Source organism: Balaenoptera ricei, chromosome 16 (assembly GCF_028023285.1).
Source record: "Balaenoptera ricei isolate mBalRic1 chromosome 16, mBalRic1.hap2, whole genome shotgun sequence".
Lineage (NCBI taxonomy): Eukaryota > Metazoa > Chordata > Mammalia > Artiodactyla > Balaenopteridae > Balaenoptera > Balaenoptera ricei.
This window is the reverse complement of record NC_082654.1, coordinates 107,227,591-107,254,946: the sequence shown is the minus strand read 5'-3', so window position 1 is coordinate 107,254,946 and position 27,356 is coordinate 107,227,591. Positions and strand designations below refer to the sequence as shown.

At 46.9% G+C, this 27,356-nt stretch overlaps 1 protein-coding gene across 1 annotated transcript in view; it reads right to left on the bottom strand.

Moving 5' to 3' along the window:
* Positions 1 to 18,718: 18,718 nt before the first annotated feature.
* CAPN9 (calpain 9) overlaps positions 18,719 to 27,356 on the bottom strand; it is a 47,794-nt gene continuing 39,156 nt past the window's right edge. Inside the window, 7 exon segments of the mRNA XM_059899658.1 lie at positions 18,719 to 18,804; positions 18,873 to 18,995; positions 20,818 to 20,890; positions 21,427 to 21,495; positions 22,307 to 22,371; positions 24,619 to 24,676; positions 26,443 to 26,523. Coding sequence (XP_059755641.1) covers positions 18,719 to 18,804; positions 18,873 to 18,995; positions 20,818 to 20,890; positions 21,427 to 21,495; positions 22,307 to 22,371; positions 24,619 to 24,676; positions 26,443 to 26,523 — 555 coding nt within the window.

Below are 27,356 nucleotides of genomic sequence, written 5' to 3'. Positions count from 1 at the left end.
GGAGTGGGGTGGGGGGCTGGGGTCCACTGGTATTTTTCAATCTGTGATAATTGAATTCTTTTTTTTTTAATTAATATTTATTGAAGTATAGTTGACTTACAATGTTGTGCTCATTTCAGGTGTACAGCAAAGTGATTCAGTTATACATATACATATATCCACTCTTTTTAGATTCTTTTCCCATATAGGCCATTACAGGGTATTGAGCAGAGTTCCCTGTGCTATATAGTAGGTTCTTATTAGTTAATCTATTTTATGTATAGTAGCATGTATATGTCAATCCCAATCTCCAAATTTATCCCTTCCCCCTTTTCCCCCTTGGTAACCATAAGTTGGTTTTCTACATCTGTGATTCTATTTCTGTTTTGTAAATAAGTTCATTTGTATCATTTTTTTTATATTCCACATATAAGCGATATCATATGATATTTGTCCTTTTGTCTGACTTACTTCACTCAGTATGACAATCTCTAGGTCCATCCATGTCGCTGCAAATAGCATTATTTCGTTCTTCTTTCTGGCTGAGTAATATTCCATTGTATATATGTACCACATCTTCTTTATCCATTCATCTGTCAATGGACATTTAAGTTGCTTACATGTCCTGGCTATTGTAAATAGTGCTGCAATGAACATTGTGGTGCATGTATCTTTTCAAATTATGGTTTTCTCTGGATATATGCCCAGGAGTGGGATTGCTGGATCATATGGTACCTCTATTTTTAGTTTTTTAAGGAACCTCCATACTGTTCTCCATACTGGCTGTACCAATTTACATTCCCACCAACAGTTTAGGAGGGTTCCCTTTTCTCCACAGCCTCTCCAGCATTTATTGTTTCTAGATTTTTTGATGATGACCATTCTGACAGGTGTGAGGTGATACCTCATTGTAGTTTTGATTTGCATTTCTCTAATAATTAGTGATGTTGAACACTTTTTCATGTGCTTTTGGACATCTGTATGTCTTCTTTGGAGAAATGTCTATTTAGATCTTCCACCCATTTTTTGATTGGGTTGCTTATGTTTTTTTGATATTGAGGCACATGAACTGTTTCTATATTTTGGAGATTAATCCTTGGTCGGTCTCTTTGTTTGCAAATATGTCTCCCATTCTGTTGGTTGTATTTTTGTTTTGTTTATGGTTCCCTTTGCTGTACAACAGCTTTTAAATTTAATTAGGTCCCATTTGTTCATTTTTGTTTTTATTTTCATTACTCTAGGAGGTAGATCAAAAAAGATCTTGCTGCAATTAATGTCAAAGAGTGTTCTCCCTATGTTTTCCTGTAAGAGTTTTATAGTATCCGGCCTTACACTTAGGTCTTTAATCCATTTTGAGTTTATTTTTGTGTATGGTGTTAGAGAATGTTCTAATTCCATTCTTTTACATGTACCTGCCCAGTTTTCCCAGCACCACTTATTGAAGAGACTGTTTTTTCTCCATGGTATATTCTTGCCTCCTTTGTCATAGATTAGGTGACCATAGGTACATGGGTTTATCTCTGGACTTTCTATCCTGTTCCATTGATCTATATTTCTGGTTTTGTGTCAGCACCATACTGTTTTGATTACTGTAGCTTTGTAGTATAGTTTGAAGTCAGGGATTCTGATTCCTCCAGCTCCGTTTTTCATTCTCAAGATTGCTTTGGCTACTTGGGGTCTTTTGTGTTTCCACACAAATTGTAAAATTTTTTGTTCTAGTTCTGTGAAAAATGCCATTGGTAATTTGATACGGATTGCATTGAATCTGTAGATTACTTTGGGTAGTATAGTCATTTTGATACTACTGATTCTTCCAATCCAAGAACATGATATATCTCTCCATCTGTTTGTGTCATCTTTGAGTTCTTTCATCAGTATCTTACAGTTTTCTGAGTACAGGTCTTAAAACGTTGAGGGCCTGCTTTGGGGGACAACTTGGAGAAGTTTGGTGGCTGGTCTGCCCCCTTCATCTGGAGAGCTCTAATTTGATCTCTTTTCTATGGTGAGGTTTACATCAGATCTTTGTTGTGAAAAATTTTCTGGTGGAAAAATCAAGGTCGGAGTCCACTGGCTAGTGTCAGTGCTGGGTTGTTTTGGTTTCTCACCTTCTCTGAGCCTAAGGAGTCCTGCAAGTCCTCCGAGCTGGCCTTATTTAAGCTCATAGCTGTCCCAGATTAGAAAGGTCTACAGGAGCTACTTGTACTGCTATTGGATAATGCTGAGCTGTCCTATAGAGCAGTCCTGGCCACATGTGGCTACTGACCCCTTGAAATGGGGCAAGTGCTAATTGAGATGTGCTGGAAATGCAAGATACAACACTGGATTTCAAAGACTTAGTATGAAAGAGGAAGGTAAAATATTTCACTGATAATCTTGTTATATTGATTACATGTTGAAATAATATTTTAGATATACAGGGTTAAATAAAATATATTAAAATCCCTTTCTTTTTATATTTTTAGATGTAGTTAACAGAAAATTTAAAATTTTCCTAAGAGTTACAAATAACCAACAGGCACGCGAAAAGGTGCTCAACATCACTCATCATCAGGGAAATGTAAATCAAAACCACCTGGAGATATCACCTCACACCTCAGATTAGCTCTCATCAAAAAGATAAGAAATAACAAGTGTTGGTGAGGATGTGGAGGAAAGGGAACACTTCTACACTGTTGGTGGGAGTGTAAATTGGTGTAGCCACTATGGAAAACAGTATGGAGGTTCCTCCAAAAATTAAGAATAGAACTACCAAGGACTTCCCTGGCTGTCCAGGGGTTAAGAGTTCGCCTTCCAATGCAGGGGGTGTGGGTTTGATCCCCGGTCAGGGAGCTAAGATCCCACATGCCTTGTGGCCAAAAAACCAAAACATAAAACAGAAGCAATATTGTAACAAATTCAATAAAAGATTTAAAAAATGGTCCGCATCAAAAAGAAAATCTTAAAAAAAAAATAGAACTACCATATGACCAGCAATTTCACTTCTGGATATTTATCTGAAGAAAATGAAAACACTAACTTGAAAAGATATATGCACCCCTACATTCATTGCAGTATTATTTACAATAGACAAGATATGGAAGCAATACAAGTGTCCATCAACAGACGAATGGATATATATACAATGGAACACAACTAAGTCATAAAAAGAAGGAAATCTACCTTTTGTGACAACATGGATGAACCTTGGGGGCATTGTGCTTACTGAAATGTCAGACAAGAGAAAGACAAGCACTGTATGATTTCACTTATATGTGAAATCTAAAAACAAAACAGAACTCATAGATACAGAGAACAGATTGGTGGTTGCCAGAAGCAAGGGTTGGGGGAGGGGCAGAAATGGGTGGGTGTGGTCGAAAGGTACAAACTTCCAGTTACAAAATTTAGAAAAAATGATATGGTGGCTCACTTTATATTCCTAGTAGGCAGCATAGTGCAGCACTTCGTCCCCTCCAGAGGGCCTTCCCATGCACCCTTCCATTTGATTTGTGCAGCAGCTCTGTGTAGGATTGAGGTATGCCCTGGATTCTCATGAATCATGTAGACGGAAGGCTGAGATCTCGTCCTGCTTATGATGCCTGTGACTTCAATCAAGTCTGTTTCCTTCTCTGTAAAATGGGATCTCTGGCAGGCCCCCATGGTTCTTGGAAAGCTCGGACCCGACAGTGTACAAGACCAGACATTGTAGCATAGGTGTCATCAACCTCATAAGGGGATGAGAAGGCTTCTCCACTCGGGGGGTGACACCTGTCCCTGATGGGCAAGCTCCCTTTCCTCTCTCCTGCAGGGAGTCCACCATGAGCCTCAAGGTTACACACTCCCTCCCAACCTGCTGGGCCAATGCGTTGTCAGATTAATTTGAGCGGAGAGGACCCCTGCAAGGGGCAGTTCTGCCTGTTGGCTTACCCTGACCTTTTGGGATGGGGAGTCAGGAAAATAAACAAAACTGACCTCAAAGAATTGTACAAAATGAGTCCTGGGTCAAGGAGATTCTCTGTGCAGCAGCTTTTCTTGCAAATAACGAGTGGGTTTTGAATCTTTACCAGACCACTCTTTCTAATGACTCCTTCACCCCACCCCTGCTCCCCCAGGAAGATGGTGACCATTCTTTCCATTTTCCAGTTGAAAAAATAGAGGAAAAGAGAGATTGAGTGTTCTGTTCAATGGCACCCAACCAGACAACGGCAGAGCAAAAGCAGTGTCCAGGGGCGTGGAGAGCAAGGGAGGTGAGGTGAGGAGGCTGAACGTGGCAGGAGGAAGTGGAGCTGCTGGCCAAGGGCGGCCGCACAGATGAGTGGCCGTGACACTCGTGGTCCATGCATGAGGCTGGACACATTGTCTGTGCTGGAGAACCACTGGTGCTTTCCTTGGGTGAGACTGCTTCAGGCCTGGTGCCGCCCCCAGCCTCGCCCCACATCTGGTGGGAGTGCCAGTGTCGGGCCGGGAGAATCCCTCCCCTGTGCCTTGTCAGGGCATCCTGTGGTTTTGATTGTTGTTGGACAGCAGGGCGGAGCAACCCAGGCTGCAGCCACATCCTCTAAAATACAGCTTCTAAAAGCATCCCTGAGGGCTCAGGGCTGGGCGGAGGAGATACATGGGGACTCACCAGCCTGGGGGCCCTGAATCCAAGACCTGAGCCCCAGCGAACTTGGGTACAGGATTTGCCCACTCCACATTCAGCTTTCCTTTCTTCTGGAGCACAAGATTGACCCCACTGGTGTCTCTGACCTTCACTTACTGGGGGGCCCTGCTGGACCTCACCTCCGGTCTCAGTTTGGGGAGCCCCAGGTCAGGATGCATTGGCGGGTAGAGGGGCTAAGAATGGACTTTGGAGTCTCGCAGACTGAGATTCCTTCCCAGCTGCATGCCCTGGGAGGTTACATGACCTTTTTCAAGAGGTTGCACGGACCTCACAGGGTTGCTGAGAGGGTTGGCGAGAAGCACGGTTAACGTAACTCCTGGCGGGTAGTGAACGTTCCCAGGGCGGCGTCAGCCTAGTGGCGGTCACGTGACGACGCAGCAAGGTGGTGACGGAAGGAGAGGAGGAGATGGAGGCTCCCCTCTTGGTGCCTAAAATGCCTTCCAAACAACTAGCTGTCTTCCTGTCCCCTCTCCTGGTCACCACCTCCAAGGTGACGCCTAGCCCCTCAGAGGGCATGATGCCATTTTGTGACTTTGTTCCCGTTTGCAGGCAGCTCCGATGAGCCTTTCCTCTGCTTCCTCCTGCTGCCACCTGGCCGGGCAGGCTCCCGGAGGTGGGACCAGTGCCCCTGCAGTGCCATCTTCCCACCTTCCAAAGGCTGCCTCCACTGAGGGGTGGCAGCTGCCTGCTCTGGGCTGCACCGAAGTGCCTGAGACGTGCCAGCTCCCACCCTCCCGCCCTGGCCTGTCCAGCCCTGCCCCAGGCTCTGTGCCCAGTGGGGGCCAGGGCTGGGGTGGGGGTACAGGGAAAGTGGTGAGGAGCCCGGCAGCCTGGGCTGTGGGCCTGGCGAGTGCCCAGCATCGGCCCCAGTGGACTCTGTCTGCCTTCCAGGCTTCACACCAGCTCTGTTCCCCCAGGCCCTGGCCCCCCTCCTACTTGGGGGCTGCTTCTGTTCTCACGCACTGAGGGAGACGGTGCAGCTCCGGAACACTGTGGGTGGCAGGCAGAACAGCGATTTCTTCTAGAATTGCTCACCTTGTATCAGCCTGTACGCTCACCCTAGCCGGTGCTGAGGCAGGGTGGGGGGAGCAGAAGGGCTCTACAGCTTCTCAACCTCACTGCCAGCACCCCAAGTCCCATGGGACAGTAGTCCCTGCACTGCCGTTTAGGAGACCCTGCTGTTCCATGAATGACCCGCTTTCTAGAACCAGACCACTCAGCAAAATCCTCTCATGTCCTCCGTTATCTCCCCTGCCAGGGACACAGTCAGATTTGCTCCCATGACCTACAGCAGAGAGTTACTGTTTCTAAGTGCCTTCTTGTGAGGAGACCACATAGGACGTGTTACTGAACTTTTCTGTTCTCCAGGTTCCTCATCTGCACTACAGGTAAAATAATAGTTCTGTGAGGACGAAATAAATAAAAATGTAAAGCACAGTCAGCAGGGCCTGTCCACAGCGAATATTTTACAGGGAAGAGCAAAATCTGACTCCATGTTGGATCTGTTTCTTTTACTTTAACCTTTGCTTTCCACTGCTTTTGTTCACTAAAAGGATACTCTCTATACACAATGGCCTGCCTCAGAGAACCCTGCCCCTCTGCCTAAATGCTAAAACAAAGTGCCTTTGTTCAGGGAAGCATCCGGCCCCTGTCCACCTGTGGATGGCTGCAAGAAAGAAGAAATTAACACATCCCCTCCCCGAGGCTGGCCATTCCAGGGGATATTAGCAAAATTTATGGCCTTTTTACTTTACTTCTTCATCTCCTCCCCGTCTCTGTGCTATAAAACAAACTGGCATCCAGACCCCGATAAGATGGTTCTTTAGAGACACTAGTCTGCCATCTTATCGGTCTACTGGCTTTGCGAACAAACTCATATTCCCTGCCTCAACACCTCATCTCCTGATTTACTGGCCTGTCATGTGGCAAGCAGAGCGAGCTTGGACTCCATCATTATGATGTAACACCATCATTATTAGTGAGCCCGTCATGAAAGCCACCTGAAATCAGCTCCCTGAAGCTTTTTCTTGCCCTGAAATGTTGTGACATCTATTTTCTCTAGCTTCGATTATTGCTTACACTTTCACTGTATCAATATTTACCTTGTGTAGCAAACACAAAGCGGAAACACAGCTAGATGTTTAATGCAGCCCAGCACTGGGTCCCAGGGGGTGTCCTTCTTTCCCCATAGCTGGCGGCCGGCTGATGAGGTGGATGAGGCTGAGCTCACCCCAGAGCCAGGGAGGCTTCCAGTCTCCGAGGAAGACCTGCTGGGAGGATGGTGGTGGTGTGGGCAAGAAAAGACTGCCTGGGCTGCAGTCCTGCTCTGGACTGGTCCTGCCCAGCCGGGCCACCCCTCTCCATCTACGACTTCAGGGAAACAGGGGGCAGGGGCTCTAACCTACTGCACATAGAGAGGCATCGGAGGATGGAAGAACTCTCTAGAAGGATGTGTGCACCTCCCAGAAGAAACGGCCAGGAACTCTTTTTTCAGATTCTCAAAGATCTCCGACCCGGAAAAAAAAGTACCACTCTTCAGGGTGATCTCTGGGGTCCTTTCCATCTCAGACCTTCTCGATTTCTAAATTATAGACCTCTCAGTCCTGTCGACAGGTTTCCAACAGTGATTGAGACATTGTCTGAATCTGACCCAGAGGCTGTGACTCTGAGAGGAAGCTGGGATAGAACAGGCTGTTGCATCACATTTATATTTTGCCCTGCATTGAGGAAGAAAATGCGCTCTCCAAAGTACTGTGTTCTTCCTGAGTAATTAGATGCAGATGCTCCTATTAGAACCATTTCCTTTCTTTCCTCATCCACAAGCTCTCCGGGGCGTCTCCTGGGACAGACTGCTGGCCCAGCCCCATCTCCATCATCCTATTTGCTGGATGTGATCTAGTGTGGCTTTTGTACCACATCAGAGGGTGGCTGTCGCCTGGGGCCCCAGGGCCATCGTTGGAGGAAGAAGATGCCTTCTGTGGTACTTCACAGCCCCCTAAGCTGCCCCAGTTTCTAGATGCATAAAAATAGTGTTGTCAGTTTTCTCTACAAAACTGGTTTTCTTTAGAACAGGGTAGAAATTCATAAACAGAGGCAGTTTGGGGTCCGGGGAACTCAGCCTCACTCACTGGATGAGGTGCACATCCATCTCTGAGCTACCCTTTTACTCCTCGGACCCCCGGTCCCACACCTCCAGCGCTTTTGAGGGGAAGACCCCGGCCAGGCCTCAACACTGGATCACAAATACTTGAATCTCCAGGGGAAAATGCTTCGATGTGTGAGCTTCCCCAGGCTTTGGGGAGAAAAGGTTTTCCTTGGCCGGCTTCACACAGGCTGTTTCTGGAAATCTAGCCAAACCAGCCCTCAGCCCCCGGCTGCAGCTGTGCTCCCCTGGACCTGCTCCTCCTTGGGATTCACGCTACTGGACAGCTCGTTTTCCATGCACATTTCACTTTATCCCGCCCAGCTCCTAGACCCTTTGAAAACAGGCCTGCCAGTTTGAGTAGCCTTTTGGCAGGAGAGGTGGGGAGTTCCATTTTCTACCGGAGGGCCTCGTGGTTAATCCTCTGCCTGGTGCTGGGCCCCCTCGCCAGCCAGATGGCACCGGCTCTCCCAGAGGAAGGAAGGCAGGGTTTCCCCAGACAAGAGGGGCCAGAAGGCCTCTTCTGGTGAAGTCAGCCTCCCGAGCCCTATGCCCTGAGCCATCTCGCCTCAGTGATGCACCTCTCCCTCAGCCCGGCCTGGCCTTGCTGAGCCGCACAGAGCAGGACGTGGGAAATTGATTCTCCCCGCCACGTGGGCATCTCAGACCCTGGGTGGGTGTTCTCATCTCCCTCATTTCGAAAGATTGTGTCAAGATCTTGAAGAGACAATGCTGGTGTCCTAATGCCTGGGGTCCCCTGACCCAGGGGGAGTGATCAGCCCTGATGTTGGTCGAGGGCCTCATGTTTGCAGGACCGTTTCTCCTGTGACCTGACATTGCTGATGGTGGGCAAGGGTATAACTCCTCTGGTGCAGATGCCTCCAGCCACATCCTCCCGTCCCTTCGCCCACACCTGCTCAGCTCTGGTTGCCAGGTCCTTGGCCCTCTGCCAGGTTTCTCCCCCTGCCCCCCACGCCCATAGGTGTCTTTTCCTTCACTTTATTTTTTTAAATTTATTTTTTTAAAAATTGAGAATTTGTTTGTTTGTTTGTTTGTTTGTTTGTTTAATATACTTTTCGGCCATGCCGCGCAGCATGTGGGATCTTAGTTGCCCGACCAGGGATCTGTTGACTTGAAAAAAATGCACAACTTGAGAGTTGCGAGTTAAGTTTTATTTGGGCCAAAATGAGGACTGCAGCCTGGGAGACAGCTTTCAGATAGCTCTGAGAAACTGCTCCGAGAAGGTGAGCGGGGAGCCAGGATATATAGAAGTTTTGCAACAAAAGGGCAGGTAGTCGGAACGTCAAAAGATTATTGTTGATTAAAGAAAACCAGATATCTCAAGCTAAGGAATTTAGCGCCTTTCTGTGTATGGCCAGATGCAAGAGTCTGGGCTCCCTGAAATCATTCCTTTGATGTGCACCTCAGCTCTCTGGGGCCAGCATCCTGTATTTTCACATCCTGAGTTTCTTCAGGGCTCACCGCAGGGAGGGGCTGCAGTCTGATGGCTGCTAGGTGGCAGGTATTCTTTTCAGCCCTGAGTTTCCTCCGGCCCACTGGCTCGCATTGGAGGGTTGCAATAGTTGATGACTGTGACATCCTTTGTTTATTGATATGGCAGCAAATATTCCATTTATAAATATTCCATTCCATTATCACATCGAACCCGTGCCCCCCCCCTCGCCCCCCGCATTGGAAGCGCAGAGTCTTAACCACTGGTCCACCAGGGAAGTGCTCTCTCTCATCTTGATTCACATGCCTTCCCTTGTCCCTGCTGCCCACTCTGGCTCTCGCCGTCCAGTCACTGATGGTGGAGTCTAGAACAACCTCTCCTCCCCACGCCCTGACCACCCACGCCCTGTCACCTTTTCCCACATTCAAACCACTCATCAACATCTCAAAGCCTCTCTCAGATTTTCGTAACAAATGCAAACGGAAAAAAACTACTCCGCCTGGGTCTTGATTTCTAAAGGTTTGTAAATCAAGTGAAGTTCTTGCTGAAGTGCAAATACCTAGCCACGTCAGGCAAAGGAAGTCTGAGGGCCGATGGCCCCCTAGTCTCAGGAACTACCCAGTGATGACCCTGCTTGCCTTCACAAACAAAGCAAGAGGTTTTTGGAGAATCCTGACCAAGATGCCATGATAAGAAAACAGTGGTGGCAATTTTTAAGGAAATGGATTTCAATTTTGAAAGCAATAGGAAAAGAGTTGCAAGTAAACTTTTATAAACATGAGAGGGGCTTCCCTGGTAGTCCAGTGGTAAAGAATCCGCCTTCCCATGCAGGGGACGTGGGTTCGATCCCTGGTCAGGGAACTAAGATCCCACATGCCGCGGGGCAACTAAGCCTGCACACCACAACTACTGAGCTTGGGTGCCTCAAAGCGAGAGCCCACGTGTCACAAACTACAGAGCCCACGCGCTCTGGAGCCCTCGCGCCACAACTAGAGAGAGAAAACCCACACGCCGAAACTAGAGAGGAGCCCGAGCGCCACAACAAAGATCCCTCATGCCTCAGTGAAAATCCCACGTGCCGCAACTAAGACCTGATGCGGCCAAATAAATAAATTTTTTAAAATGAGAGAAATTATTAATTAACCAAATCCCCTTGACTCCGTTCCTCAGAAATTGGCCCTAAATCTCCCCAGGAAAGATATTTTTCACCTTCCCCCAACTCCCCTACTCCCCCCACCCCCTGCAGCAAGTATTCTCTTGAACTGCCTGATTAAGGTGTTCTTTCACCTTCTGAGTTTTTAGACAGACTTTAATTTTTAGAGCAACCTTAGGCTTACAGGAAAATTGAGGAGAAGGTACAAGAACTCCCATGTACCCCTCCTGCCCCCCTTTCCCTATTATCAACGTCTTGCGTTAGGGTGGTACATTTGTTACAACTGTTACCGTGTCCAAGCTCATACTGCTTGAAGCACGACAGGTCAATAAATAGAGAGACGAGTTGGGACAAGGACTAGGGACTTTATTCAGAAAGCCAGCAGACTGAGAAGATGGGGGACTCGTGTCCCAAAGAACCATCTCCCCCAAGTTAGAATTTAGGCTTTTTTTATACTAAAAGGGGAGGGGTTAAAGTCCTGGTTCCAGCCAGGATGTGTTCATTTCTTCCTTCCTGCAACCATTCACAGGTGGGCCTGGTCGGGATGTTTCCTGTGAGCTAAACAAAGGTATTTTAGCTTAACGCTCATGACCTGGGAGGCAGGGTCCCCAGAGATGAGCCATTGTGTATAATTTAAGCTTATAGGCAACATCCCTTTAGTGATGAACCTGTAATAGAACACAAAGGCTCTTCCCTATTACACAACTGATGAACCAATATTGACAGAGTATTTTTAATTAAAGCCCATAGTTGACATTAGGTCTCACTCTTTGTGCTGTACAGTTCTATAGGTACCTTCTGACGTTGGTGGGAAAAAGGCAAGAATTAATTCAGAGAAAACTCTACTTAGAAAAAATGTCTAAGATGATTGACTATTTGAGTTATATATTCTTTAGAAAGATTTATTCTGTACACTGTATGGGTGTAAAACTTGCATTGTCTCTGGTTTTTCCTATAATCATTGTATTATAAGAAATTCTCTCAGTAAGAATTTCATCATCAAAATTAGCAATTGCAGGCATGTGTACTATTCTATGGGAAAGTAAAATCCAATTTTTGTGTTTTCACTAAAAACACCCTTTGTTCAAGTTACCTCTAGACAGCCCATATGCATGACACAAATTACATCTTTACTTTCTCAGGGTTGGAGAGGTCCTTGTGTAACCACCCCTTGGCCAAGTGCCACGGGGCAAGGGCAATGGGGCAAGGGCACTGCCTCTCCTCTCATGCTGCGGCCGTGGCTGGGGGTGAGGGATGTCCACGCTCTCTCCCCACATGGAGGAATGCGAGAGAGGGATATTCTGCCCTCCCTGCGTCCTCAGCCTCTCTCTTCCCTGGAAGAGTGGCTATAGGATGACTCAGAGTCTGACATGTTCACGCTGGTGTCTGCAGGGTCACTGTACTGAGGGGTCACGTGCATCTTCCATGCACTTTCAGCATCACCCGTGTCCAAAGTAGGCCCGTCATTAGGTCTTACTTTCAGGTCCACACTCACCCTTCATACCTTGCTCTGTGACATGAGGCTGGTTCCCTGCAAAACCCACTTCTGCTTTGTCAGCTCCTCCCTGTTGGGCTCTGCCAGTCGGGAGACAGAAGCTGCGAGACGTGAGGAGGAAGAGGGGGCTTCACTCCTTCCTGTCTGTTTCCTGTCCACTTGCTGCTTCTGTGAGCGCCACCCCAGCTGCAGGGCCTTCCCACAGAAGCAGCAGCAGCAGAAGGGCCGCCAGATTGCTGTCTACCCAGCCCTGGCAGAGCCAAGCCAAAGAGCACCCTCTTCAGACCCACGTGACCTGCGCGCCTCCCCCCCTGCAATCAGAGTTTAGCGATGCCCACTGATGGATACATCTGGGTCTCTGTTCACCCCCGGCTATTGCTCTTTGGGCATTGATTCCACTGATCAGACCTCGAGAGGGCAGGCGGGGGAAGTGCAGCCAGGACAGCTAGCCTCACTCTTTCCAGACTGCACGCCACTGGGCAAGGTGACTGCTGCCAATAGGAGAGAGGCTCTGGGAGAAGAACAGAACTCAGAAGGAAGGGAGACCCTTCTATTTCTGGTTTTGACTGTGCAGTAGCTGCTGGCAGTTGTAAAGCAGCAAGAGTGGGGTGATGCTGGAGCAGAAGTCAGGCTGGTCTGGACTCTGGAAACCTGCACGAAGGCAGCACCTTTTTGACACTGCCAGTCGTTGCGGTGTTTTGGATGGTGCAGCAGCAGGGGAAAGCTCATGGGCTCCTGTATCTTTTGTGTGGAACAGGCATGCGTTTGGGGGAGCGGGCGCTAGAAGGGGAACTGTGTTATGCCTAATAACAGCCCCTCAAAGATGTTTATGCTCAAATCCCAGAGAACTCTGGTTATACTATGTGACCTGGAAAAAGGGATTTTGTAAATGTAATTAAGGTTACAGACCTTAAAACAGGCAGGTTATCCTGATTGTATTGGGTTGGCCAAAAAGTTCGTTCGGGTTTTTCATACCATCTTACGGAAAAATTCAAACGAACTTTTTGGCCAACCCAATATTATTTTATTGGAAAATTTATCTATGTATTAGATAAGACAATTAAGATAAGACAATTTCCACTATAAGGAAATTGTTTGTATTTTGTTTTACAATTACTGGGTGGGCAAGTTCTTATTCAGTAGTTGTATCCATAAAATCCTTTAATTATTCAGTCCTACATTAGAATTAAAAAAAGCAGGTTATCCTGGATTTTTCTGGATGAGCCCAGTAGTGTGGAAAATTAACCCCAGATTAAATGCTGCTTTTGTCCCACCTAAAAAAGCTTAAAAGCAAGACTCAGAAGGGTCAAACTTATTTTGAATAACTGTGTTCCTGAACAAAGCTCAAGAATATTTATAGGAATACAAAAATATCCAGCAAGCAAGGTAAAAGTCATAGTGTTTGGTGATCAATCAAAAATTACTGGTCATGTGAAGAAACAAGAAAACACAAACCATAACGAGGGAAAAGAAAATCAATCAGCTGAAACTGAACCAGCACTGACACAGACAATAGAATTAGTAAACAAACACATAAACACTGTCATTATAACTGATTCCATATTCTCAAGAAGCTAGAAGAAGACTTGCAAATGTTAAGTAGAGACATGGAATATATATAAAAAAAAACAAAAACCCAAACTGAACCTCTAGATATGAAAACCACAATGGCTTAGATTTTAAAAAAACCAAAAAAACCAAAAAAATCACAGGATGGGATTAACAGCAGAGTAGGCATTTAAGAAAAAATTAGTAAACTTGAAGATGTAGCAAAAGAAATTATCCCAATGAAACACAGAGAGAAAAAAAGACTGAAATAAAATAAAGCATGTAACCTATGGAATGACTTCAAGTGGCCTGGAAGTGTCCAACGCAGAAGGCAGATGGGGAAACAAAAATATTTTTTAAAATGACTGAAAACTCTCCAAATTTAGAGAAAGCTATGAACTCACAGACTTAAAAAGCTCAATGGACACTAAGCACAAAAAACACAAAGAAGCTAGAAAGGCACATCAATCATAATTACATTGCTTGCTACCAGTAAGAAAGAGAAAAATCTTAAAAGAAGCCAGAAAAAAAGGGCACATTATATACAAAGGAACAAAAATAAAGATGACAATAGCTTCCTCATCAGAAATATTGCAAGACTCAACTTACTAGAATCAGAAATGAAAGCACAGACATTAAAATCAATTTCACAGAAATAAAAAGGACCATAAGAGGAATACAATGAATAATTGTATGGCAACAAATTGGATAACCTGTATAAAATGAACAAATTCCTAGAACTGCACTAGCTATCAAAGCTGACTCATGAAGAAATAGAAAATCTGAAAAGAACTCTAGTTAGTAAGGAAATTAAATCAGTAATCAAAAATCTCAACAAATGGAAAGCCCAGAGGTAGATGGCTTCACTGGTAAATTCTACCAAACATTTAAAGAATGTCCTAATCCTTCTCTAACTCTTCTAAAAAATTGAAGGGAGGAAACACTTCTAACTCATTCTATGAGGCCAGTGTGACCCTGATACAAAAGCCAGACAAACACACTGTAAGAAAACTACAAATCAATATCCCAGATGGCTATTGACACAAAAATCTTCAACAAAATACTAGCAAATTGAATTCAGCAGCATATTAAAAGAATTATTTTTTATGGCCAAGTGGGATTTACTCCTGGAGTGCAAGTATGGTTCAACAAATGAAAACCAATTAATGTAACACCCCACATTAATAGAATAAAGGAGGGAGTTCCCTGGTGGTCTAATGGTTAGGATTTGGAGCTCTCATTGCTGTGGCCCAGGTTCAATCCCTGGTGGGAGAACCGAGATCTCACAAGCTGCGCAACGTGGCCAAAAAAAAAAAAAAAAAAAGAATGAAGGAAAAAAACCCATGTGATAATCTCAGTTGCAGCAAAAGCATATGACAAAATTCAGCTCAATTTCATGATAAAAACATTCAACAAGCTAGGAATAGAAGGGAACGTCCTCAATAGGATAAAACCATATATGAAAAATCCACAGCTGACATCATATTCAATAGTGAAAGACCAAACTTGTCCCTTAAGATCAGGAAAAAGACAAAATACCTACTTTCACTAACTCTATTCAACATAGTACTGGAAATTCTAGCCAGAGCAATTAGGCAAGAAAAAGAAATAAAAGGCAAATTGGAAAGGAAAAAGTAAAATTATCTCTGTTTGCAGATGCCATGATCTTGTACATAGAAAATAAAGACTCCACAAAACCCTGTTAAACTAATAAAAGAATTCAGCAAAATTGCAAGACACAATGAAAATCAACACACAAAATTCTGTTGCATATCTATACACTAGCAATGAACAATCCAAAAAAGAAATGAAAACAATTCCATTTATAATAGTATTAAAAAGAATAAAAAGGAATAAATTTAACAGAGGCAAAAACTTGTACACTGAAAACTAAAACGACATTGCTGAAAGGAATGAAAGAAGACAAAATTGGAAAGATATTCTGTGTTTATTAATTGGAAGACATAATTAAGGTGTCAATTCCAAAGCAATCTAGAGATTCAACACAATCTTATTACTGGTATTTTTTTGCAGATATAGAAAAACCCATCCTAAAATTTATATGGAATCTCAAGGGCAATAGCCAAAACAATTGTGAGAAAGAAGAACAAAGCTATAGGACTCAGACTTCCTGATTTCAAAATGAACTACAAAGCTACAGTAATCAAACAGTGTGACACTGACATAAGGACGAACATATATCAATGGTACAGAATAGAGAGTCCAGAAATAAACCGTCACGTATATGGTCAATTGATTTTTGACAAGAATGCTAAGACCATTCAGTGAGAGAAAGAACAGTCTTTTCTACAAATAGTGCTGGGAAAACTGGATATCCACATGTAGACGAATGAAGTTGGACCTTTACTTTGTACTATACATAAAAATTGATGCAAAACAGATCAAAGACCTAAACTTAATGGCTAAAACTACAAAACTCCTAGAAGAAAACATAGCGGACAATCTTCATGACACTTGTTTTGGCATTTATTCCTTGGTTATGACACCAAGAGCTTAGGCAAAAAAAGAAAAAACAGATAAATAAGACTTTATCAAAATTTAAAACTTTTGTGTATCAAAGGACACTGTCAAGAGAAGGAAAAGACAAGCCATGGAATGGGAGAATATATTTGCAAATCATATATTTAATGAAGGATTAACACAGAATAAAAGCTCCTCCAACTCAACAACGAAAACCAAACAATCCAGTTCAAAATGGGCAAAGGATTTGAACAGACAGTTCTGCAAAGAAGATATGCAACATTAAAAGATGTTCAGGGCTTCCCTGGTGGCGCAGTGGTTGAGAATCTGCCTGCTAATGCAGGGGACACGGGTTCGAGCCCTGGTCTGGGAAGATCCCACATGCCGCGGAGCAACTAGGCCCGTGAGCCACAACTACTGAGCCTGCGCGTCTGGAGCCTGTGCTCCGCAACAAGAGAGGCCACGATAGTGAGAGGCCCGCGCACCGTGATGAAGAGTGGCCCCCGCTCGCCGCAACTAGAGAAAGCCCTCGCACAGAAACGAAGACCCAACACAGCCAAAAATAAATAAATAAATAAATAAAATTTAAAAAAAAAGAATGATAGAGAAACTTAAAAAACAAACAAACAAAAAAGATGTTCAACAGGGCTTCCCTGGCGGCACAGTGGTTAAGAATCCGCCTGCTAATGCAGGGGACACAGGTTTGAGCCCTGGTCTGGGAAGATCCCACATGCCACGGAGCAACTAAGCCCCTGCACCACAACTTCTGAAGCCCAAGCGCCTAGAGCCCGTGCTCTGCAACAAGAGAAGCCACCGCAATGAGAAGCCCATGCACCGCGTGCAGCAACATAGACTCAACACAGCCATAAATAAATTAATTAATTAAAAAAAAAAGATTCTCAACATCATTAGTCATTAAAGAAATGCAAATCAAAACTACAGTGAGATACCACTTCGTATCAACTATGATGATTATTATTTTTTTAAAAAGGAAAATTGCAAGTGTTAGTGAAGATGTGGAGAAATTGGAACCCTTGGGCATTGCCAGTGGGGATGTAAAATGGTGCAGCTGCAGGGGAAAACAGTTTGGCTTTTCCTCAAAAAATTAAGCAAAGAATTACCATAAGATCCAACAATTTTAATCCTAGGTATATATGCGAAAGAATTGAAAACAGAGATTCAATCAGATATTTGTACATCCATGCTCATAGCATCATTATTTACAATAGCCAAAAGATGGAAACAACCCAAATATCTATCAACAGATACATGGATAAACAAAATGTAGTATATACATTCAAGGGAATATTATTGAGCCATGAAAAGTAATGAAGTTCTGTCACATGCTACAACTTGAATGAACCTTGAAAACATAATGCTAAGTAAAATAAGCCAGACAGAAACAGACAAAAATTGTATTATTTCACTTGGTTGAGGTATCTAGAATAGGCAAGTTCACAAAGACATAAAGTAGAACAGAAGTTTCCAGGGGCTGGGAGTAGAGGAAAATGGGGAGTGATTGTTTAGTGAGTCCAGAACTTCTGTTGAGATTATGAAACAGTTCTGGAAATGGATGGATATGGTTGCACAACACTGAGGAGTATACTTAATGCCACTGAACTGTATACTTCAAAATGGTTAAAATAGTAAATTTTACATTACATATATTTTACCACAATAAAATAAAGTAAAAAAAAATTTTTATCTGGATGATGATATTTGGGACGATCTTTTCAACCTCATTCCTCATATTTTTATCACTTAAACTCTTTGTAATATATATATAAGAACAACATAAAGTGGTTTTATAAACACTGGGGGGACTTCCTTGGTGGCACAGTGGTTAAGAATCCACCTGCCAATGCAGGGGACACGGGTTGGAGCTCTGGTCTGGGAAGATCCCACATGCCGTGGAGCAACTAAGTCCGTGTGCCACAACTGCTGAGCCCGTGTGCCTAGAGCCTGTGCTCCGCAACAAGAGAAGCCACTGGAGTGAGAAGCCTGCGCACCGCAACGAAGAGTAGCCCCCGCTCGCCACAACTAGAGAAAGCCCGCGTGCAGCAACGAAGACCCAACGCAGCCAAAAATAAATTAAGAACAACAACAACAACAAAAAACTCTAAAAAAAAAAAATTATTAAGATTCAAGGGACTTCCCTGGTGGTCCAGTGGGTAAGACTCCACGTTCCCAGTGTAGGGGGCCTGGGTTCGATCCCCGGTCAGGGAACTAGATCCTGCATGCATGTTGCAACTAAGAAGTCTGCACACTGCAACTAAAGATTCTGCATGCCGCAACTAAGACCCGGTACAGTCAAAAAAAACAAATAAATAAATATTTTTTAAAATTATTAAGATTCAAGATGGTGACCCCAGAGCATTCAACCAAGCGTGGGCATCCAGGGTGGGGGGCACCTGCCCAGCAGTCACCCTGGTGTTGAGTTACAGGCTCTGGATGTGCTTCCTTCAGCTTCAACCGCGTGACTACCCAGTGAGGGGTGGGTGGCTATGAACCGCAAATGCTAAGGACCGCCTGCATGTAATCTCTCTCTCTCTCTCTTCCTGGGGTAACAGATCTTCTCTGAAACAATCGGGTCAGTGTCTACGGCTTACAAAACACAGAGCGATGGAGAGGGAAGGAGGGCGGCGGACAGAGGGAGAGGGAGAGAGACTCCCGATTCTGTGCCCTGTGAGGGGATCCGACCTTTCTTCTGATTCGAGGCAGGAGCCCCATCCCCACCCAGTTACCCTCCCACAAAGGCACTGGGAACGGAGGGAGGGTGACGGTACCAGGCGCACTGCAGAGAAGACGTGCACACACCCACCCCTCGGCTAGCCGCACACGGCACACAGATGGCGGGGCGTGTGGCTCAGCCCGCCTTCGCTGCGGTTCTCAGCAGCTTGCTCCTTACATGCTCCTGGAAAGTGATGGAGGGAGGTGTGCTCTCCCTGGGCTCAGGAACACGCAGCCCCCCTGGACACTTACGACTTGCAGTCTCCAGCCGGACCAGGCAGTTGAGGAAGTCATCGAAGCCCAGTTGGAACTCCTGGTCTGCGTACCTGAGGACGACCAGCTGCAGGAGGGGAGTGCTGAGCTGGAAGCCTGCGGGGAGAGGTGGGGAGGCATGGCCGCCCTGGGTGAGCCCCACAGGGTGCAACTTCGGGAGCACCAGTCAGCCCAGGGCTGGACCAAGGAAGGGAGCTAGTGTCCCCCCGGCGCCCTTGGCTCCGATGCCGTATGACAGTGTGCCTCTGTCGGGGGCACACTGGTGAACCCACAGCTGTACCTTCTGAGTTCGCCAAGTTCAGGGTCTTGGCTTTGACCTCACATCCCCCATAGGGTCTTGCTGACTTTTCAGGAAGCCTTGCTCGGGAGAACTTGATGCTGGACAGTGTTTAAGCCCCAAGCCCGGTGCCACCCTCTGGTTCTAGGGCTCCACTTCCAGCTCCTGCTGGCCCTGGGGGGATTCCAGCCAGGACACCGCAGTAAGTGTCTGTTTCTCGTGGGCATTTTAACCCAGAGGTGCTGGGGGCTCTGGAGACCCAGTTATGCCGCTGCCCTCAGTGAAAGACCCCATGCTAGGCTCACTCACACACGCCCACGATGGAGCGAGAACCTGGGCCTGGATGCTTTGCTTCCCTTCTCTTTGCTTATTCGACCTCTTTGCTCATTGGTCGAATGAGGGGTTTAGAGAAGGTAACGTTCCTTATAGATTCAACACTTAAGGCTTTGATTTCTAACCAGCGTTGCCCTCTTTCATTTCAGCCTGTGCGCTCCCTTTCCAGGAGATGTTCAAAGTATTGCTTAGAAGCCTGCCCAGGGTCTTCCTGTGCCCTCTTTCCCGACTCCAGACTGAGAGGGGGCCAGTCCAGAGGCAGGACATGGTTTCTGGAGCCTGCACGGTGGAGCTGGCTGGGGGCAACACCCAGAATCCTGGTGTCTGCTCCGGATGGGGCAGGAAGAGGGCAGGGTGAGGGCGGATTCCCTCCCCTCCCCAAGCCGGGAAGAAAAAGACGTGGCCACACCTCCCTTTCCGAAGGGCTCCCTTTTCCCCCTGCTCCGTCCTTCTGCCCTAGAAACCAGGTCACCAGACCCTAAGAAGATCAGGCCCTTCTCCTCTGTGGCACTCTCCACATTTATAATTAATTTTGTTTCTTTGCCATCACACAGGATCCAAGCTGGTCCTGATTTTGTCCCATTATCAGACCATGAAACTGACAGTGTTTCCCGATGTTTATTTTACCTGGAAGGGAACCAGATTCCAGGCTTTGGCCGGGCCCAGGGGTATGTCTGTGAAGCTTGCTTTGTGAGAAATGCCTTGTGGCCTGGTAGGGTGTAGGCAGGCTGCAGTGGCCGTCCTATGCAAAGGACAGCTGAGTCCCAGAGACTCAGACTGCCCCGGCAGGGGCTGCCAGAGGGTTAGGAATGCCACCTGGAGTCCATCGCTCATGCAGGAAATGGGTATAAACGACAACAGAATCATTGGTTTGGATTCAGTCTGCTGGTGACAAAGCCAGAGACGGGGCCTCCGTGGCAGAGGGGTACACGAACTCTGTGTACCACAAACCTGACCCCAAACCATGGGATGGACATGCCCTGCCTCTCTGTGTTAATCGCCATCTGAAAGCAGAAATTAAAGGCTTGGGAGCTTGCCACCAGAGTCGCATATAACTTTGCTTGGCCAGAAAATTGGCCAGAGGCTGAGGCCTCCAGGGGTCAGGCTGAGTTCAGCCTCAGTGGATACACTTTAAAGGTCCCTGATGAGGGTGAGCAAGTCCTGAATTTGAGGCTGGGCCCCGCCCTTAAGAAGCATCGATTCTGGTCAAAGTCCAGCCCCCTCCCTGGGCCGCGAGAGGTGAGTGGCTGCCACAGACGGCACCCGGCACGCAGACAGCTTTCGCCCGCGGCCCAGGCTTCCCTTTCCCTGTGGCTTTCAGGGCGGTCCGCAGCTCGCAGGAGGACATGGTGCCAGATGTGTCAGCATCAAACTGAAGGAAAAGGCTCTGTAGGGGGAGAGCAGAGGCATCGAGAATGCGAGCACGCAGAAGCCCCCGGTGAGGCTCCTTTGATGGCAGTAACGGGGTCCATGCAGGGGAGAGACTCCTCACCGGGCGGAAGGGGCAATGGTAGGCTTAGGGTCTCCAAAAGTGTGGGTGCCTTTGTTTTCCTTTCGTATTGGGTGGAAGCCCTGCGGTACTCCCATAAGTATGGGAAGTAACTATGGGAATTCCATCTTGATTTCCTCCCTTCCACCTTTTCAAACACAAATCCTCTGGTCGGCAGCACCTGGACCTTTAAAATCCCCTTCTGGGACTTCCCTGGTGGTCCAGTGGCTAAGACTCCGTGCTCCCAACGCAGGGGGGGTCCAAGTTCCATCTCTGGTCGGGGAACTAGATCCCGCATGCACGCCTCAACTGAGACATGGCTCGGCCTAATTAATTAATTAATTAATTAATTAAAAAATCAAATCAAATCAAATCCCCTTCTGCTCTAGGCTTGTACAGTCCCCTAGCAGCCACGCACTGGCTGGGTTACAGACTGCCCACTTCTTCAGCTTGTCCCAGAACACTCTGAATTCACCAAACGCTAGCTTCCCATTGCCACTGGTCTGTGCAAGTGAATTAAGGAGGAAAGGAAGACGTGAGCATCATCTCACCCCAAGGCTCCTGGGGCTGCAGGGGAGGAGGGCAATGGGCTGGCATGGGTGACATGTGTGACACAGACTCAGGGCTCTGCGGGAGGGGGTTTAATTATTAAGCCATGAATCTCTGAAGAGGGGGCATGGCAGGGGTGAGGGGGGATGGCAAAAGAAAGGTTGAAAACACACATATGAAAAACTCTTCATTGCCCTGGACAGCACCCCAAAGTGGCAAAAAGATCCCCAAGTCCCTTCACAAACATTCCCCCCACTGGCCAGTCTGTGCCTCTTTTTTTTTTTTTTTAATTTTTGGCTGCACTGGGTCTTCATTGCTGCGTGTGGGCTTTCTCTAGTTCCGGCAAGCGGGGGCTACTCTTCCTTGAGGTGCGCGGGCTTCTCATTGCGGTGGCTTCCCTTGTTGTGGAGCACGGGCTGTAGGTGTACGGGTTTCAGTAGTTGCGGCTCGTGCGCTCAGTAGTTGTGGCTTTCAGGCTCTAGAGTGCAGGCTCAGTAGTTGTGGCGCACGGGCTTAGTTGCTCTGTGGCATGTGGGATCTTCCCGGACCAGGGCTGGAACCCGTGTCCCCTGCACTGGCGGGCGGATTCTTAACCACTGCGCCACCAGGGAAGTCTCCTGTGCCTCTTGATTTTGTTCCAATTCAGCACCAGTGTCTCCCAGGCTTTGGTTATTCTCTGTGAAGAAGACTCTCCACATTCTAGGGAAGTCTGCATTAGAGAAAAACACTTAACATCTATTTCTGCCCGCATATTTGGAAGGATACGTCCATTAGAGAAATGATGTTTTTACAGGAAGTCAGGCTTAGCTTCTTGAATTTGATGTCCTTTTCTGAAATCACACAAGAAAGCAGAATTCAGTTGACCCCTGATAAGATAAACCTATTTCCATCTGCTGAAAGTCCAGTAGGGTGGTTAGATCTGGGTTGGTGAGGGTGGTGATGTGGTCACTCTTAAGATGCTGGTGAGAGTAGAACATGGCCTTTGGGGAGGAACATTTGCAAAATATAAAAAAAGCTTTACAAGCTTTAAAAATAGGGATATCCTTCCACTCTTTATCCGAGTTTCAAGAGTCCCAAGCAAAGAATTATAAGTTAAGATTTTTATCATCAGGTTACTTGTAATGGCAAAAACTTAGAAATGATACAAATGACCAATGGAAGGGTATGGACAACAGTTAGGTTATGTCCATATGATGGATTATTATACAATCCTTAAGAATCATGCTTTGATTCTTAAGATCATTTCTGGGGAAATGCTCATAAAAGTTAAGTTTAGGAGACAGGGTTTAAAATTATTGGAGAAATCTGAACACTCACATACTGCTAGTGAAAAGGTACAGAAATCACTTTAGAAAATAGGCAGCTTCTTAAGAAGCAAATACAGAGTTACTATTTAACCCAGCAATTGTCTTAGCTATATACCCCAGAGAAATGAAAACACATGACCACATAAAAGCTTGTACACGAATGTTCATAGCAGCATTATTCATAATAACGAAAAAGTGGTAACAGCCCAAGTGTCCATCAATGGATGAATGGATAAACCCTACCTGGTATATTCAGACAATGGAATATTATCCAGCCATAAAAAGAAGTGAAGGAGTCCTGACACGTTACAACATGGATGGACCTAGAAGATGTCATGCTAAGTGAAAGAAGCCAGCCAAAGAGGACCACATTTTATATGATTCCTTTTATAAGAAAAGTCTGGAACAGGCAAATCTATGGAGACAGAAAACGGATGAGTGCTTGCCAGGGGCTGGGGGTTCGGGGGAGGGTAGTAAATGCTACTGGCACGTGGTTTCTTTTTGGAGTGATGAAATGCTCTGAATCAAATGAAAATTGATTGTGGTGATGGTTGCACAACTCTATGAACATACTAACATCCACTGAGTTGTATATGTTATTTTTTAAAATTTTTTATTTCTTATACAATTTTAAAGGTTATTTTCCATTTGCAGTTATTACAGAATGTTGGCTATATTCTCTGTTGTACAGTACATCTTTGTAGCCTGTCTTACACCCTATAGTTTGTACCTCCTATTTCCCCCACCCCTGCTTCCCTCTCCTCTCTGGTAACCGCTAGTTTGTTCTCTATAGCTGTGAGTCTGCTTCTTTTTGGTTATATATTCACTAGTTGGTTGTATTTCTTAGATTCCACAGTATTTGTCTTTCTCTGTCTGATTTATTTCACTTAGCAGAGTTGTATACTTCAAATGGGTAAATTGTACAGTATGAGAATTAACTCTCAAAGCTGTTAATTCAAAAAATAATATTGCATCTATAGTGTAATACCTATTATGTGTGTACCTATATATACAGAGAGAGACACACACCCACAGACTACACATTTGGTACAGAAACACATACACAAAGACACACACATATATGTTAAAGTGGTTATCTATGGGTAGTGAGATTAGCCGTGATGTTTGCCTTTGTCATTAGGCTTTTCTGCATTTTTCAGAATCTTTTACCATAAACTTGAATCATTAGTGTAATCAAGAAATGAGCGGGCTTCCCTGGTGGTGCAGTGGTTAAGAATCCGCCTGCTAGTGCAGGGGACACGAGTTCGAGCCCTGGTCGGGGAAGATCCCACAGGCCGCGGAGCAACTAAGTCCACGCGCCACAACTACTGAGCCTGCGCTCTAGAGCCCACGAGCCACAACTACTGAGCCGGCGTGCCACAGCTACTGAAGCCCACGTGCCTAGAGCCCATGCTCTGCAACAAGAGAAGCCACTGCAATGAGAAGCCTGCGCACCGCAACGAAGAGTAGGCCCTGCTCGCCGCAACTAGAGAAAACCTGTGCACAGCAACGAAGACCCAATGCAGCCAAAAATAAATAAATAAAATAAATAAATTTTTTAGAAAAGAAAGAAACGAGCAATGAAAGCTACTTTAAAAGTCTACCTAAAGTCAGCCCTGAAAAGCCAGTCTGCAGCTCTGAGGAGCAGGGGATCCGGGGGAGCTGGAGGAGACCCAGGCGCCAGGCCGTTCGTCACACGTCCCTCGTCCTCTCCATGGGAGCCCTGGGGTCCCCGGGGTGCAGGTAGGGGTAGTGGGTGTGAGTACGTACTCTTTTGCAGCACAGCATTTAAACCATATTCGAGCTCCTCCGCGGTTACCTCTGTGTCCTGTTGAAGTGGAGACAACTGCTTTTTATGGCCCTCAGCACCTTCTCTCTTAGAGTTTCTTCCAGTTCTGGGCGTGATTGGGCTCAAGTGATTGGCCTCAGGACCCTGATGGAGGTCCTGTGCCCGCTTACTTCTCAGGGACCGGCAGGCCCCCAAAAAAGCGTGGGAAAACTTCCCCAATCCCCGAGCTGAAGCTCCCCAGGTGATTCTGATGCTGGCGGAGGTTTGGGGCTCAGTCTCCAAGCAACTGCACAGCAGAAGCACCTGGAGAGCTTTAAAAAAACCCCACACAGAGTTGGGGGGCTCACCCCAGGGCCCTCTTCAATCAGAAGACTTGGGAGTATGGCTCATGGGTTATTTTCAAAACCTCTAGGGGTGAATTTCAGAATCACCGGTCTAAGGCGGGCTACTAAGTCCCACTGAATCTCTGCATCCTCAGCCCTGAGAAGTTTGTTGGAAACGCAAAGTCTCAAGCCCCACCCAGACCTCCTGACCAGGAAATCTGCACTTCCAGGAGGACCTGGTGATTTTTATGTCCAAGACAGTTTGAGGAGCCCTCATGTCGGGCTCCTTTGTCCAGGACTTTGAACCAGCAGCGGGAAACACAACTGCCTGTGGGGTGACTTTCACCTCTGCCCACCCAGGCTCCATCCCTGAGCGCCTGAGGCCTGGGGAGTGGGTGCTGGGACGTGCAGCCCTAGTGAAGATTCACGGATGCAACCTCAGCCCCGCAGGAGCAGAGGAGGCCAGAGAGACAGAACCCTGAGCCTGGTCATCCGGCTTGTCTGAAGAACAGCAGGGCCAGGACCAAGCGCCTGAGCTCTAGAGGCTCCTTTGGGTTGTTACTAAAGGTTGAACAAATCTGCAAAGTTCCCTCCTTCCCTTCCAAACCCGGGTCTCTGTTTCTGACAACTTCTGTGGTCTCCCACCTGCCTCCTCACTCTGGCAGCTCCCCCAGGCCAGTCCTACAGAGGCACCTGAGCTGGGAATTTCTCCCTCCTTCCCACTCTTCTCCAGCCCAGACTGTGGTCCCCAGGTCTCCCTGACCTGCCTGTTTATTCCAGTGCCCGAAAGCCCACCATTAGGGATTCATCCCCCATGTGTAGGTGACACCCCTCTTCCACAGCTCAGAGCCTGGTCAGAGGAAAGATGCTCACATAGTCATTAGCTCCTTGCCCTGAATTGGTTTATCAGGCTTATTTTATTTCCGGCTTCCAACGGAGAAGCTTCCAGGGAACACAGATGGGGCAGCTCCCAGGACGATGGAAGCCCTGACAGGGGCAGGGAAAACCCAGGTCCCCCAGGAGCGGTCAGGGCCCCTCAGCAATAAAGCTGGGCAGCTGAGGATGGAAATGGAGGGTGCAAAGGGCTGCAGGCGGGGCACAGACGGTCTCTCCTTCCCAGTGCCCAGCCTGGCCGCGCCTCTGGTGCTAATGGACAAAATGCCCGTGCGCGTCTGCAGTCTAACGGCGGCCTCCCTGAATATCGCCGCCTCTGGCCAGAGCGGACAGAAGGCTTCCTTTACTCATCTGAGCTCTTGGGGCGCTACTGCTCTATCCACAGCGCAGACTGGGATGGGAGATGGTGCGGAGGTGGCAGTCTTTAGGGCCTCTTGTGTGCACCGGTCTCACTTTGCGACCAGCTCCATCAAGCCTCAGGCACCAAACCTCGGGCACCAAGCCTCTGGGAAGTGTAACAACAACCTTCCTGCATCCCCGGGGGGAAGCCGTGCCCCTCAGCACGGCAGGGGACCCAGGGCAGCCTACATCACCAGCGACTTGTTCAAACAGGGCCCGGAGCTGCCGTTCCTCCTCTGTCTCCTGGCCAGGCGGAGTCGGCATTGGTGGCTGAAAATTAACCAGAGGAACTTGCACTGAACCCGCGAAAAGGAAACTTGAAATGGCAGGACAGAAGAGCCCCAGGCTGGAGGTGGTGTCGCCCCATGGGAGAAGCTGGGACCTCCCAGCCACATGATGCCGTGCGCTCTGTAGTTGAGCTCTGAACTGGCTGCTGTCTGTGGCATTACGGTCTCCATTCCTCGTGAAGCTTCTTTAGGAGTGTCTGGAAGGACTTTGTTAGTGGGACTCTTAAGACTGCTTGCCTAAAGGAGGCCTGACCCCTGACTGCGTTAGGGTCCCTGCAGCTCCTCTATCTCAACACTCATTAGATATCTCAACACTCAACACTCATGGACTAATTAGATATCTCAACTCTCAACACTCAACGCTCATGGACTAATTACTTGCTTAATCATCTGACTTTGAGGGCAGGAGACTGTTGCTAGCACAGAACCCAGGAACTGGAGCGTGGAAAGCTCAGTCAATGTCTTGGGTGTTTCGTCTTCTTCTGTTTTGGGCCCCATTAACAAGCCCCCACTCGGTGCCTGCTACACCTCAGCGCCTCTTAGAAACTTTACAGCCCCGGGACAAGTAGAAAATCAGCCCCCCGTCACTCCCACATGCAATGCAGGGAAGAAGTAATGTGTTCCCCCGAGAATCTAGAAAAAGAGATCTTTTTGAAAAGAATGTACCTGCCTCTCTTATTTTCTTTCTATCATTTGTTTTTCTTAAATTGGGCACACGTTTAAGATACTCCACTCCCTCTGGGAACAGCAGCTGCTTCTCAGGGAAAAGAGTAAGTCGGTAGCACAAAGGAAGATCACCCCAAACACAGCTTTCTA